Below are 16,687 nucleotides of genomic sequence, written 5' to 3' on the forward strand. Positions count from 1 at the left end.
GGAGAGGGAGAGAGAAAACCATGAGAGACTCTTGAATGCTGAGAACAAACTGAGGACTGATGGGAGTGGGGGGTGAGGTGTGAGATAGGCAGGAGGGGGGCACTTGTGGGGATGAGCACTGGGTGTTATATGGAAACCAACTTGACAATAAACTATTTGTAAAAAAAAAAAATGGAGATATAATATAAACAGGTTGGAAAAATATGATGATGTGCTTGTTCACCAAATTAATATATTCCTAATAAAAAGCCAGAGCACTTTTTGGGTGAAAATTCATGATCTTATTATAAAAGTGACATGAAAATATAAAAGGCCCAAAATAATCAAGTCAATAATAAATAAAGAGTAAATAGTAAAGTCTATTGTATTAGTAAATAAAGGATCTGCTCTACTTACAGCTACAGTAATTAACTGTGAGTTAAGAGTACAAGATAGATAAATAAACCTATGGTACAGAATATAAAGTTAAAAAGCAGAAATATGCACATACAATTTATGACAAATTTGTTGCTCTAATGCAAATGATGCTGTGGAAAATAATAAAACCTGATCCATACTTCACACCATTCAAAAAAATCATTTGCATTGGACTCTAAGTGTCTATGCTTAAAAGTACATTTTTGTAACACACTGTGACCTAAAGCCAGCTTCCATCTAATATCTATAAATAACTCAAATTAATGACATGATTCACAAAAAAGACTTGCACAAGTAATTCACAAAAGAGGATCTCCAAATAACCAATAAAGATAGGTGCTCAGTCTCATTATTAATCCGAGAAAACAGTGTGGAGTTTCCTCAAAAACTTAAAAATACAATTACCCTATTACCTAGCAATAGCACTGCTAAGAGTTTACCCAAGGGATAGAGGAATGCTGATGCATAGGGGTACCTGTATCCCAATGTTTATAGCAGCACTTTCAACAATAGCCAAATCATGGAAAGAGCCTAAATGTCCATCAACTGATGAATGGATAAAGAAGAGTGGTTTATCTATACAATGGAATACTACATGGCAATGAGAAAGAATGAAATTCTGCTATTTGCAACAGTGTGGATGGAACTGGAGGATATTATGCTAAGTGAAATAAGTCAGTCAGAGAAAGACAGATATCATATGTTTTCACTCATATGTGGATCTTGAGAAACTTAACAGAGGACCAGGGGGAAAAATAGTTTCAAATAGAGAGAGATGAAGGGAAACCATAAGAGACCCTTAAATACTGAGAACAAACTGAGGGTTGATGGGGGATGGAAGAGAGGGCAAAGTGGGTAATTTGCACCAAGGAGAGAACTTGTTGGGATGAGTACTGAGTGTTGTCTGAAAGCCATTTTGACAATAAATTCTATTTTTAAAAAAAACACAAAATACCACTCAACACCCAGCGAGTGACTTCAGTGTGAAATGTTAGCAAGGATGTGGGCAAAAAGAACACTCATGCATTACTTGTATGAACATAAATTGGCAGAATCACTTTGGAAAACAGTTTGACATGTTCATTAAGCTTGAACATTCACAATTACACTTCCAGGTATACACTCAATGTTTGTGTGTGCATATAATCACACACACACACACGAATGTCCACAATAGTATTATTCATAAATCTGCACCTACAGTAGAATGGATAAACAAAATATGGTGTAATTGCATAGTAATATAGCAAGGAAAATAAGTGAAATACAGTGACATGGATGGATTTCATAAACATAATGTTCAGTTAAAGAAGATAGTCACAAATTAATTCAAACTCTATTATCCCATTAAATAGGGTTCAAAAACACAAAATTTATTATATTTTGAAAAGGTAGTAGTTTCCTTTGAGAAGGAGGGAGGTGAGGACATTAGGGGGAGTCATATGAAGATTTTGGGACTCTGGTAATATTCTACTTTTTGACCTGATTGAGGTTATATGATTGTTCACTTTCTGATAATTCAGTTAACTCTACATTTATATTTTAAGTATTTTTCTATATGTGCTCATACAGAAAAGTTATAAAAGTTATCATTAAAGTAAAAAAAATCTAACAATATATGTCTTTGTATAAAATTATAAAGCATGAGAAGAATTCTAACTATTTCTAGGAAAAATGCTTTGTTAAATATTTTTAAGAGAATGTTTTAGACCCCAACTTATAAATGATTAAGAATTGTCAATCTAGAGGAGGTTTAAAAGTTAGATTCAGCAAAAATTTCTTACATTATTCCTAAAGGCTTATGAAGACGGCCAATCTTTTTTCAAATTTCAGTCAAAAGAATTTTAAAGACTAATTTAGTTTGCACTTATTTTAAAAATACATTGTCAGTATTTTCTGAAATTCTACCATATCCCTAATGGGTCTTACAGAAGTAGATGACAAATTAAATAGAAATACATTGACTACAGTTAATACATTTATTTTAATGGTTAAGATCCCCCCCCCCCCCGCCTTGTATTGTTTCTCTTTGTTCTTCTGTATCCCTTTTAATCTGGCCTCCTCTTTCTTAGAAAGCCTTACTCATGCATGTTTTCAGATTTGGGTTAACCTAAAGATTGTAGGTGTCAGAGAATAATTTGAGAAACCACTTTATATAATTTTTCATTTAAAAATTTTTTAATGTTTTATTTATTTCTGAGAGAAAGAGAGAAACAGCGTGAGCAGGGGAGGGTCAGAGAGAGAGGGAGATAAGAATCTGAAACAGGCTCCAGGCTCTGAGCTAGCCATCAGCACAGAGCCCGAGGTGGGGCTCGAACCCATCAACTGTTAAGATCATGACCTGAGCTGAAGTCGGCCGCCCAACCGACTGAGCCACCCAGGCGCCCCTATACTTTTTCACTAAAAAGTATGAGATCTTGGGGCTTGTGGGTGGCTCACTCAGTTAAGCAACTAACTCTTTATTTCAGCTCAGGTCATGATCTCAGGGTTTGTGAATTCAGGCCCTATTTTGGGATTCTCTCCTTTTCTCTCTGCCCCTCTCCTGAGGGAAATGTTAAAAAAAATTAAATAAAAAATATTTTAAAGTATTAGATCTTGCTATTTGCAATAATTAAGACAGACAAATACTACATGATTTCACTTATATGTGGAATCTAAAAAAGAAACAAATGAAGAAACAAACGAACAGTACAGAAACAGACACATAAATATAAAAAAGAAACTAGTAGTTGCCAGAAGGGAAGGAGAGGGAGATGGACAAAATGGGTGAAGGGGATTAAGAGGAACAAACTTGTGGGGATGAGCACTGAGTGTTATGTGGAAACTAATTTGACAATAAACTATTAAAAAAAAATAAAAAAAAAGAAAAAAAAAGAAAAAAAAGAAAAAAAAATAAAGATTTCTAATGAGTTAATACCATTTTATAACTAATTACTTTTAATAAGATTGTCACAAATAAATATTTATTGGATACTTACTACATGTCAGGCTGTATTCAAAGAGACATAAATATGTTTAATTCTGACAACAACAACAAAAAAAAAGAGGAACAAACTTCCAGTTATGGGATGAATATGTCACAGGGGTGAAGAGTGCAGCACAGGGAATATAGTCAATGGTATTGTAATAATGTTGTATGGTGACATGGTAACTACCCTTATTGTAAGTATAGTATAATGTATAGAAAGCTGTCAAATCATGTTGTACACCTTAAACTAATGCAGCAATGTGTGTCAATTATGCTTTAATATTAAACAATTAAATATAATTCAGGATTAAGAAGAAATACTTGTAAAAAATCTAGGACTTTCCAGGAAATCCAGTAGATTGGAATAGTGAATGACATACAATGAGCTTAATCAAAATAATTCATTTTCTTTTTTCTCTTCTCTGACTTTCTTTGTTTTGTAAGTTTATTTATTTATTTTGAGAGAGAGAGCAGGAGAGGGACAGAGAGAAGAGAGAATTCCAAGCAGTCTCTGCATTGTCAGAGAGGAGTCTGATGCCCTGCTCCAACTCACAAACTGTGAGATCATGACCTGACCTGAACCAAGATCAAGAGTAAGATGCTTAAACCAACTGAACCACCCTTGTGTCCCTCTTTTCTGACTTTCAAGAAGAATCTATATTTTGGATTTGGGCATTTTATGAAAATATTGAGCACCAATTTATGAACCAAAAATTAATTCAAAAGATATTTATTGCATGCCTGACATAACTGAGAGTCAGGGTAATAATATTTGACAGAATTTAATAATATTTGACAGTTGATAAAGGAATGATACAGTTCGTGTGTGATACCAAGTTTTCCAAAGGAAAGATAATTGACAGTTAGGCTCAAGGAAAGCCAAGTGGAGGTGTTGGTGTTTGAACTGTCCATTGATAAATATACCAGATTTGGATAGGAAAAAAAGGAAGAAAATATATCAAATAAAGGCTGTAGCAGAAGTAAAAATCATTAGGCAGAATGCAGGAGCACATGCTTCGAGAAGAGTTAAAGAGTTAGATGCAACAACTATCATGAAGGCTTCATACTGGGAACATTTGTGAACTAAACTGAAAACACAGGTTGGTACTACATGTGGATTCAAGGTCAAGGAGTCTTAATCTTATGCTGCAGACAAAGGGCAGTCATCAAAGCATTTGGAGCTGGGTAATAGTTTCATGCAAAGAGTGTTGTTTAGTTACTAATCTGGAAACAAAGTGCAGGATGAATAGGAACCCAGAGGCACATTTCTTGTCACCAAGGATTTCTGCATGTTTGGATGAAACAACTGTAGGGCCCTGGATTAGGATTTTGGAGGTCTCCAATCCCATTATCAGTTTTTAAAAACCTGCATGAAGCACTGTTCATCAAGAACACATGATCCGTATCCCTTGGGTCATGTGGAATACTACATGGCAATGAGAAACAATGAAATCTGGCCATGTGTAGCAACATGGATGGACCTTGAGGGTGTTANGACCTGTTAACACAGGCATGTCAAGGAGAGAGTAGCAGGTACTGTGTTCATTGTTTGTCATCCCAACTATGTATTCACCTGTTTTGTAAGAACCCTTATACCATTAATATATAAAATTGTGGGAAATGATAATTTCAAATAAAGCTTAAAAAGGCTAGTTTTTATTTATTTATTTATTTATTTATTTATTTATTTATTTATTTATTTATTTATTTGCTGGTGCTGAAACCCAGGAGAAAAAAGGCTAGTTTTTAAAGTCTTTTTCAAAAATGTATTAGGGGTTCTTATTTCTTAAGAAACTTAGGGATTGTCTCCTTTCTAGCTTTGTAATGCAAATTTGATCAAATTATTATCATTTTTAATGCTTGTTTATTTCTGAGAGAGAGAAAGTGAGAAAGTAAGGAAGGGGCAGAGAGAGAGGATTTCTACTAATAGCACAGAACCTGATGTGGGTCTTGAACTTAGAAATCGAACTGCAAGATCATGACCTGAGCCAAAGTTATATGCTTAACTGACTGACACTCCAAATTGTTATCATTCTTGAGCTTCAATTTTCCTAAATTTTAACTTGGGCCAATTTACTTGTCTATTACCAGTTTCTAAGGGACCTTAGTGGAAAATGCTTAAAACAAGGTGCTATAAATTATAATATAGTATGCCATTATGGTTAGAAGTTAGAGTAATGCAGACTTGCTTTATTTTCTTTCAAGTTTAAAGGGTTTGATTTTTTTCCAAAAAAAACAACTACTTGTTGAATAATGGTAGGAACTAAATAATTATTTGTTGATATGAACTAGCTCAGTCATTTCTTTGTTTTCTTTAAAACACACTTATGGGGGGTGCTTGAGTGGCTCAATCGGTTAAGTGTCCAACTCTCGGTTTTGGCTCAAGTCAGTGAGATTGAACCCTGGTGTCCTGTTCCATGCTGGACATGAAACCTGCTTAAGATTCTCTCTCCTCCTCTCCCTCTGCCCCTCTCCCCACCTCTCAAAAAATAATAGATAAAATAAAATAAAACACACCTATGAAACATGACTCCCTTTTTCTAGGCAAAGGTGTACTTAATTTCCTCCCCAGGTAAAAAGAGGTTTTAATATGGATTTTAAAAAATACATAATATTTTAGTACATTAAATATTTGAGTATATAATATCATTAATTTTATAATATCTCTTTTGCAGAGACAATTCATTCAATTATAATTCACATAATTAGTAATGATGGTCAGATTTCCTCTCCTCCATTCAATAACCATTCAGTTTTCTAACTACTGAGTTGGCTAGGCACTGGAGTGTTTTAGGGATGCAAATATGAACCCAAGACAATCCTTACTCTTAAAATCCTCTAGTAAGCAATTAGGAGCCCAATCATACAGGAGAAGAATGACATAAATTTTCTAATATACAAAGATCTGGTCAGCTGCTAGATTATCTATTTTCAGACTCCTCAGAATATGCCTCATTCTTGATCCCACACATTTTAGTTAATGAAAACTAATAAGTGCTTACTATAGGCACTATTCTAGGCTTTTTGTTTATACTAACTTATGTAATCCTCTTGACAACCCTACTAAATAGTTACTATTAATATCCCTATTTTTCAAAGTGGTAAAATAACTTGTCCTGGGTCACAATGCTAGTAAGTTTAAGGACTTCTCCAGCATCTGTGTTTTTAAACCCTGGACATACTGTCTCTTGAACATATTTAAGTGAGTTCAATTATTGTGGTTTAATTCCCACTAAATACTCCTTTACACAATGGGCTATGTGACATCATTAGGGAAATATTGCTGAACATGAAGGCCTAATGAGAGATCCCAGGGGACCAGGCATTCCTTGTTTCTCTCCTTGACACCAGGCACAGTCCCACACCTGGTTCATGCCAATTGCTGAGTGAATATTTATAACTTGCATTTACATGTGTCTCTTCTTAAACCTAAACCTCATGTTAGTTAACCTAAACCTCATGTTAACCTAGAGATGGACTAGGACATCTTCCTGTGGGAAATCACTGCAAGGGACCTTCTATAAGTTCCCCAAATCAGCAGGACAGAGGCTAAGAGGGTAAAAGTAAAAAATTTCACTTGCATAATACTGAGAATGAACATCTCCTGAATTTTTGCACCTTATGTGTGTTGTTTGCCTCCCCTGAGTCCAGCTTTCCTCTTGCCCTACAGATTCATGTGGCTGCCCTGTGTTTACCTCCAGGTGGAAGTAGAGGTGGAAAGCATCACATTCAATCCTCATCATGGACTCTTCCTGGTCCAAATAAAGTTCCAGAGTGTTTGTTCTTAACTAACCTCTTTTTTGAGAATTCTATCAGGCTACAGAATTCTTCGGTTCTGTAGTCTGACTGACTGATCAATCCTGTTGACTGACCAAAATCTCACTAATTAAGAACACTTGTGGAAAGGAAAACAGTGTAACATTTACTTTAGAATAAATGTCAAACAATGTAGCTTATGCTACTTCTTTATGAATAGGCCAATTAGGATAATTTTAAACTGCAATCTCTATTTTAAAAACTTATTATTGAAATATAGTTGACAAACAATATAAAGTGCAAGCTCTTTGAAGGTTGCTAGGTTTGTAACTGACTGATACAGAGCCCTTGTCTTATATCTTGTGAATGCCAGAACTTAGTAAGTGTTAGAAATAAGACATTGTACTTCATATTGATGGGCTGAGTGCTCTATGCATAGTTTAAATATTATCCCCCACATCAGAAGTATCTATTTGGGATACTTTCTTACCATATAAATACTTCAAAGAAAGACAAAGATTGCATCTAGAAAAAAATGGCCCCATAGTGGTTTTGAGGTAGAAGATTCAGGAAGGCCATTCTAAATGGTTGCATTTCTCTGTGGAAGCACTGCATACATCTTTCTGATAGCCTGCATGAAATTGCAGTAAAAGATTCTTAAAGAAGCATACTGGCCACAATGGCGATTTTCAAGACCAAGACAGGCTTGGGCAGATTTTTCCATTGATAGAATACTACCCTTATGTTCTGAGAGGACCTTCTGCTCGTATCACCTGTAGCATGGAATAATTTGAATCCTGGTTCTAAAATCAGTAAATCATTGTATCCAATGCATCACAGGGCAGATTTCTTGGCTGTAGATACCATTACTTAACAATAAGCCAATGTACTTGATGGCTCTTACTGCCAATCTGAGGCAAGTACCTCCAGAGACTACAGGGATATCTGTAGCACCTCTTGCAACAGAGGATAAAGTGGCACTGCATAAAAATGGAACCATATTGGTATTTTAAACATTCAGTATTTTGTCTATAATTTGCATTCCCTCTTGGTTCTTACAAGCTGGGGTAGAGAGGAGGGAAGTTGGTGCTTGACTCATTGTTCATTTATCCAGAGACTATTGCTGCATGCTTAGGACATGTCAGGCATTATACAAGGTGGGGATGGTGTTGGGGGTAAACCATGACCAGAATAGGCCCCTCCTAATGGAGATGTATCCTTGAGGTCAGAGGCAAAGCAGAGCTAGAAGGTCAGTGCTGTATTGTGGGAACACAGAGCAGCCACTTAATCCAGCTTGGGAAGGAAGCATATAGGTGTGTAAGCAGAGCGGAGTCAAAAAGCCTTCCCAGAGGAGGTGGCATCTAGATTAAGCTAAAGAATGAGTCAGAGGTGCTTGAATGCTGACAAAAACTGAGGACTGATGGATGTGGGGGGGAGGGGGGATGGGCATGGAGGAGGGCACTTGTGGGGATGAGCACTGNGCATTCCAGCAAGAGGCAACAGGCAGAAAGAGCAGGAATTCCTTGGGCTTTATGAATGCCCTCACAGAACTGGAGCTAATTGCCACCCACTTGTCACTGTTCAAGCTATACTGACAAGAGAAAAGCAAGGTGGAAGGCCCAGCTCTGTCTTTATTTAGCATTTTCAACCCAGAGTTTGTGGTCTTTACAAAACCTTCCAGATTACAAAGCACTTTTGTTTATTATCTCAATTACAATATATCAACTTTAGAAGGAATGCAAAAGTAACCAGAAAGCACTGCACAATGTTAAAATACGCATAGTTTTAATTTAATGCAACCTCATCAAGGACAGACAGGAGACCAGAAATTATCTTCTTAATCAGAGTTGAAACAGATGACAGTGAAACCCAGGCTGGGGCAACCTTAACTGGACAGTATCAAGAGAAGATGATTATATTTCAAGAGTCATCACTAACTTAGGGTGGCCCAATTTCTTGGACCACCAAGGCTGACTGCTACCCCAAGAAGTGAGGAGGGGAATAGCACTACTTCCTCAGATCTTTCTCCTTCTTCTTTCTCCCTTCCTGTCTGCCTCTAAGGTTATCAGTGGACTTGCCTCTGTCCAGAAATGAGAGTTCTTTATGTTACCAAATATGAGTTGGTTAAATTCACCCTAGTCTTTTAACTCTCAGTAACCCTCTCCTGAGTGCAACTCCTTGTGAGGTGATCTTTCCTTCCCATCAAAGGTTACCAATCCCTTTACCTACAGAGAAAAGGAACACCGAAGATGATGAAATACTGATGATAGTACAGCTTTGAATGACCCAGTTCTATGGGCCAGTTGCACTGTTTCAATAGGAGACCAACACTGCCTAGGCTGCCAGTAAGTGACACAGGACTCACCTGTGGCAAAGACGACATTCCTCGAGACCAGGCGATGCTCCACAATAGAGAACTGCGGGAGCTCAATCCTCTCCACTCCAGTGACAGCCTTATCGCCGCCGCGCCAGTAAAATTCAATGTCATCTGTGGTATAGCCGTCTGCCAGGAGAGAGAAGTGGGGACATGGCAGAAATGAAGAATCATCATTTTGTTTACATGTAGGCCTAAAGAAACAGCAACTAATAAAATGCAATAACAGCTTGCCTATATTTGAAGTAGATTTGTTTCATGTGCTTATCTATGAGAAAAAGCATCATCAAAGAACTAACATATGAATATTTTTGGTTATTACCTCTGCTGTTTTATTTGTATCACACTGGTGCTGAGAAGTAGAGGATCTGGGGAGGCTGAATGATCTCACCAGAATTCTGTTTGCAAAGCCTAATCATAGAGTTGGACTGCATGTTACATGGAAATGAATTTGAAATATATATTAACAGCATTAAAGAAAGTGGTTGTAAGAAAAAAAAAAGAAAACTCAAGTATAAGGAATTCTGGAAAGACCACTTCTCTCAAAAGCTATGATAAAGTTAAAATACTGAGGGTGAATGTAACCAGTTAAAGTCTGGCAGCATCAGAAACTCTCAGGGCAAAGTAGGGTCCTCCTTGGCATTTTTGGATGCCTTTATCAGGTGTTCCTAGCTATGAGGTCTGCCATCTTTAGAAATGCACTTGGTTGGGATACTCTTGGCCCTTAGAAAAGAAAGTATTTATTAGCTGGAATATAGCTTCAAGTCCAGCTCTTAGCATAATGTACATTGCTCCTTGTAATCGATCAATCAATGCTTCTGCAGAATGAGGAGATAGGACAATCAAGTCTGATGTTTCTGGTACCACCCAAGAGACTTCTAAAGGATTAAGTTAACTTTATTAGGAGAGCTGATTAAAACTCAGACCTAGAGAAAAAACCCTATCAGTATAACAGACTTTTTTTACTTGAATGCGTAATACAACATAAGGCAGACACTCAATATTTGACAAATAGACCAAAGCTATAGGGATGACTGCTTTCCATGGCAAATGTCATCTCCCTTGTCCCATCTGCTACCTTCTCTCCTTGGAACGTAGTGGTTACAACTTTTGGCTTCTCCCTTCTCTCTTACTTTTTTACATTCTTTTCACATCTGGCAGCCATTACAATTGTTCATAACACACACATCTTATTGAGCCACTCTTCTGCTTAAATCCTTCAAATGTTTCCCAATACAATTAGTGAAACAAATCCAAACTCCTTACAAGGATGCTAAGAATCTACAGAACTAGCCCCTGTATGTATTGTGAGTACATCCTCTCTCTCTCTCTCACCCAGCCCGATACCACTGGTCTTCTGGCTGCAGCTCAGACAGCATACTGTGCCCAGTAGTGTGCCCCTCCCCCTTGTGTGGAGGCTCACACTTCACATTTCCATCTTGACTTAAATAAAACATTTGTATATGTGTGTAGTCAGGTCACCAGAAAGTCCCTTCTTCCTCTCAAATGCTTTAATTATGGGTTTTCTCTAATGGCTCTGAAGTGAAGTATTCCTCATTTTGTGAGGAAATCTCTTTGATGACAGACCTTCCTGCCCATTCTCCCCTTCAGTTCAAACATCACAGTAACAGAGTCTGCACTCTCTGAGGCTACTCAGTATGTGTTCAGAGATTTGGAGTAGGAGCTGCTTCCTTACTTCGGTCCCAAATTTGCCTTCCTGAAATTTCCATCACCTCACTAGGAGTTGTGCCTTCTGGCCACAAAGAATCCACTCGACTTCTAAAATAGCCCTTCAACTACTGGGAAATCATCTTTCTGCTAAGCTTTCTGTCCTCCATACTAAATCTCCCCAGATGATTCCATTATGGATCACTTGCATGGCTCTCAGAATACTTGACAGTGATGTAGTGTGGAAGTGAGGAGCACAGTGGAGCCAGCTCTATACAGGATGAAAACATGTGTACACTCAGCACAACTTCGTAGTATGGTTCATCACAAAGACACTCACTTCTTACAACAAATGCATCAGTAACACTGTAGTCATTTGTCTTCCCCCTAAAGAAATCTGACAAGACTAAATCTAACTGAGACTAATTATAATCCAATCTATGATAGACCAGGATAAGTAACAATAGCAACAGCAACAGCAACATCTGGATATGCCAGGAGATGTAGTTCAGGTAGCAGGAGGGACACTTGTTTGTTAGATAATAAAGTTGCAGTTTTCATCCCTCACAAAGAAGTATTCAGCACTGAATTATCAATAAGGCATCTGAATCCCTTAAAATTTAGAAAATTGCCAAAATGCATGAATAACTTGCTTGTAAAGCTGAGTTCCTGGTGGAAAATGAGTTTTACTCCAACTTCCCAGCGTCCCAGGAGTACATCCACTCATGTGTGATGAAGCATATTGTGAGAAAATTGCATCTCAGTGTTTGTTCTCTTCTCACTGAATGGACCAAGATGAGGAGTGCTTGCTTTCTTATATTTCAGCACAGCAAGCAGACTCTCTTAATCCGATTAGACAGGAGAACTCTTTTATACTGAGTCTCTGTCTCTGTTTCTCTCTCTCTCTCTCTCTCTCTCATAACAGTGAAATTAGCACAGTGGAGGATTAAACCTCCTATATTTAATATATTTAAAAACTATGGCAAGAAAATGATATATGCCTTGGGAAAGATACCAAATAATGACAAGGGCTAAAATACAGTGAATGAAAAAGAAGTACAGATACCCACAGCTTTCAATTTCCAGTGTGCAGTTCTGCTCATCCAAGGGGTATCTCCTCAAGTCCATCATGCAAGCTGCGGTTGTGGTGATTCTGAAATACACAGATGAGGGCAGATGTTAAAGATGGTATCAGAAAATGTAGCAGAAAACCTGCTTCCAGCTAAATAATGAGTAATGCCCATGTAGGGCCTCCTTTCCCCCAAGTACACTTGATTACACATATTTCATAATGTATACTGAATGAATAACTTTTCAGTATCCTATAGGCCAGCTTTATCAAGAAAAGCAACATAAAAACTTTAAATCTGATAAAATTATTCATGTTGACTTTGGATAACCAAGGGCAGAGAAAGGTGTTTCTAAGGAAAAGTTTGTCTTCAACTTTTATAGCACAGTTTTATAGCACGGAAAAGACTTATGTGCAGTAACAACACTGATTAGATCAAGATTGAATTCTTTGATTTTCCATGTGAATGTCTATGTACCTACAGAATCATAGGCTGCACTTTGGAACTCTCAGCCAAGCTTCTGCTTTATCCTATTTATTACAGTTGTCTGTTGCATTGGATCCTAATGCTTCAGAGTTTCTCACCATGAGATCATCTATCTTTTAAAAAAAATATTTGGTTATTGATTATGAATGAAAATTGAGTGGGTCAGCCTTCCTTGAGGTCATATGCAGCCATGGAAGGAATTTATATCATGACCCAAATGACAGTTAAGCCTCCATCATGCAACAGTTAAATCTTATAGATTTCTAAATAACTTCTAGAAATGTCAGGTTCTTTTCCAACTCTGTCTACAGCTTCATTGTTAGGAAAACCAACCTACACAAAGCCTCAGTTGAAATGCAATTCAGCCACTATGTTTTATACTCTTTTTCTTTAGAATTCCACCCCTTCTTAACCACAGTTACAGATGACTGAACCATTACTTGATCAAGAATCTATGATGTGGCCTGAGTTAAAAGGCAGAGTGGAGCTAAAGGAATTCTCTTCAATGGAAGTGAATTAAAGATAGGGCAAGAATAGAGTTGACTTTGCAAGTTCATGAATTAAAGGATTGTTATGTCATTTTGAAATTGGAGAGTGAGGCATGAGAAAGCATAATAGAGGTAGAGAAAATGCAGAGAGTAGATGGTTGAGGAAACAGTGGTCACTAAGGCTGCAGAACGTGGCCTTGCAAGGTATCAGGGTATATACTATATACTTCAGGGAAGAGCATTTTTTTGTGGATTATGTGGAATTGTGTAACTGCCAGCCCTCATTATAGTCATTCAATGGTGGATCAGAAAAATGAAGAGGTAAGTATATCTCCTCCTGAGATTTCTTTTTTTTTTTTTTAATTTCTGAGAGAGAGAGAGAGACAGAGATAGAGAGAGAGAGAGAGCGAGCAGGGAAGGGTCAGAGAGAGAGGGAATTACAGAATCCGAAGCAGGCTCCAGGCTCTGAGCTAGCTGTCAGCACAGAGCCGGATGCAAGGCTCAAACCCACAAACCATGAGATCATGACCTGAGCTGAAGTTGGATGCTTAACCGACTGAGCCACCCAGGTGTCCCTCCTCCTGAGATTTCTAAAGTTACCTTGAATTCCCAACCACCTTCCATGTTCCACCTTTCTTGAAGCCCAGTACTCAGCTTTCTTAAGATAGCCTTCCGTATGAATATTCTGCTATTTTGGGCAACATGATAAAGTTCTGTTCCTATCTGCAGATCTTAATCAAAACATTAGTAAATTACCAGGCATGTGCCAGTTCTGTTGGGCTGGTCTCATTTAACCTAGGTGAAGTAGTAAAGTAGTCCTTCATTAGCATATGGATAAGAAACAGGTTGAGAAAAGTTCTACTCTTCAACTTCAAAAAGAAGAGCAGTGAGGGAAAATGTCAACATATTTGGCAATCATAGATAAATAGTAAATTATTCTCTACAAAGAGTATGCAAGTGCCATGAAGACATATGCTATAAGGCCCTTACCAATGGTGAAAGTGTGTCCTTTCCAAATGTCATAACACTTTTAGTTACCATTCTAAGTAATGAATTACATTCTATAATCCAAAGTCAACACCTAGCTCTTTGGTATAGTTTTCCATAATTCTGGCATATTTTATGGCATATTGACAACCCAACATCCATACAAGATGCCTACAAGGCAAAATTAGAATGAAGTTCTATTAAAATTATGAATTTTATGGAGAAAATAAAAACATCTCTACTGGAAATATTCAAAATTTTTATTGTTCCTACATATTTTGGTATTGGCCCTATTCACTTGAAAGGGCCAATAATTGAGATTACTATTTTGTTTTTCTTATTCTCAATGTCACCCATACAAACGGGAACACAAATATGTCCAGATTGTTTATGGACTCACACTCATTGTGACATTGTGTAGTGTGTTTCATGGGCATTACTGGAAGGGAAACATGATGCTGGAAGAATCTATAAAAGGATATCCAGTATACTTGTCCTGTCTTCTGATTATGGCATAATACTGCCAGAATGAGAAGCTCTTTTCCCAACTTACTTGAAGAATAAGGTAAAAACATGTATTACTACTCTTCTCCCTATGGAAGAAATAACAGAGAAAACCCTTTCATGGTGAAAACTAGGACATGAGAGCCTACTCATGGTACAAAAGGTAAGCATAGAGATGACACGGTGGAAGGAAAGAGGTCTGTGTGCCACTGGGACAGAAAGGCAAGAAACGGGAAAGGAGGAGTGGGCAGAGGGATCAAGAAGGGGAATCTTGCATGAGATCGCTACACCAGCAGCGCTGTTACAGAGGGATCAAGAAGGGTGCAGCACTTCAAAACCTCTCCCTAAGCCACAAAACCTTCTAGCAAGTTGGCTAAATTCATGACTGCTTAGGGACTGAACTTTTTTTTTCATGAACTGACCAAATTTTGAGGCCTGAGGGTTTGCACATACTTGTGGGAGGGGATTTGAGTATTCAGAACTGAGAGCTCAAGCCTAGTTAATGGAAATAGACCAAGGGCAGAGAAGCCAGAGTGACTGAATCCCATTTGCATAACCCCCAATATCTACTCACAACTTTTCATATTTTTCTCAATAAACTTTATTTGTCCTAAGAGAGAGAATTTAACCAATATTTAGCTCCACTTCCATAGCCCTCTGTAACCTGAAAATTCCATTCCTATTTCTAAAGAAAAGTGGTAGGGTCAGTGAGAAACATGACTGGCTAAGGATTTCTGCAATATTACTCCTTAGTAGATACTTTTTTGGAGGTGTCATTGTTTCTTTTTTGTTTTCTGACTGAGAGAGAGAGTGCATATAGTCTCTAAGGCTGCAATTTATGCTTATGATAAAAAAAAACAGAGAAAGATGGCAGCCAATTGACAGAAAAAGTGTCTACCATTCAATATATCCTTTCTTTACAAATAGTCACACTTTGAGGCTGCTGAAAGTAGAAATTAAAAAAAAAAGATGGAGAAGTAGAGAAGTGATGGATAGAGGACTAGGAAATGCTACAGAAAAGGATTTTGATTTATTATTTCAGTGCTCAGGACAGCATGCTGTCGTATCTGTACTTTACGTAATGTTGGTTGAGAGTTTAATTTGTACCCCACTCTATGCTCAGCCCTTGAACACTCATGCATTTAATTAATAACCATATTATGGAGGTGTTATTAACATTTCCATTTGGAAGATAAACAAACCAAGGCTAGGAAGCAGTAAGGAGGTTGACCACATTTACAATGCTGTTGGAAGGCAGATGCAGCATTCAGATTCAGGCAGACAGAATCTTATACTCTACTACCTCTGTATCATCTCTTCTGCCTTAAAGTATGACATACTGTATATTCAACTTTTTAAAAGGCTATTCAGGTTGTGTAGCTCTTCCTGAAGATCAAAGAAGGTAGAGAAATTTGTAATTATATATATATATATACACACATATGTATATATAATGTACACATAATGTATACATATATAATATATACACACAGAGATCATATATATATACATACAGTATTCTTATATATATGACACATTGTAAATACAATATGTAATGGAAGATAATAAATACTAACAGTAATGATATTTAACCCATTGCAGAATAGGGTGGAATTTAGTAGGCAGTCCTGCTTTTATAAGTGAAATATTCCTAAAGATTTGTTTAACATGAAAATTCAAGGAATAAACTCAAAGTTTATATAAAGAACATTATCCCCAGTAAATTTAAAATTCTATTGCATGATACATGCCATCTTTGAACACCAACTATAAACTATCCCTGTGTGTCCTTTGCCTGCACAGCTGAGAGAGGAAGTCTGAGTCAAGAAGACCCATGGCTTTTAGTATGTTTCAAGGTTTTCACTTTGTCTCAATTACATTAAGATTATGAGCTGTACTTTGGTGTCAACACTTCCATTTTTCAATTTCTGTCAACTGAAAATAATACCAAATAATTCAGTAAAGAAAC

The 16,687-nt window shown here is 37.2% G+C and overlaps 1 protein-coding gene across 1 annotated transcript in view; it reads right to left on the reverse strand.

Moving 5' to 3' along the window:
- GABRB3 (gamma-aminobutyric acid type A receptor subunit beta3) overlaps window positions 1-16,687 on the reverse strand; it is a 238,917-nt gene that overhangs the window by 33,606 nt on the left and 188,624 nt on the right. The window contains exons 3-4 of the mRNA XM_077746210.1: window positions 12,254-12,336; window positions 9,507-9,644 (exon numbers count right to left, since the gene is read on the reverse strand). Of these exons, the coding sequence (XP_077602336.1) occupies window positions 9,507-9,644; window positions 12,254-12,336 (221 nt within the window). The remainder of the gene's footprint in view (window positions 1-9,506; window positions 9,645-12,253; window positions 12,337-16,687) is intronic.

The sequence above is a fragment of the Crocuta crocuta genome, unplaced genomic scaffold (genome assembly GCF_008692635.1).
Source record: "Crocuta crocuta isolate KB4526 unplaced genomic scaffold, BGI_CrCroc_1.0 scaffold1073, whole genome shotgun sequence".
NCBI classification, from domain to species: domain Eukaryota; kingdom Metazoa; phylum Chordata; class Mammalia; order Carnivora; family Hyaenidae; genus Crocuta; species Crocuta crocuta.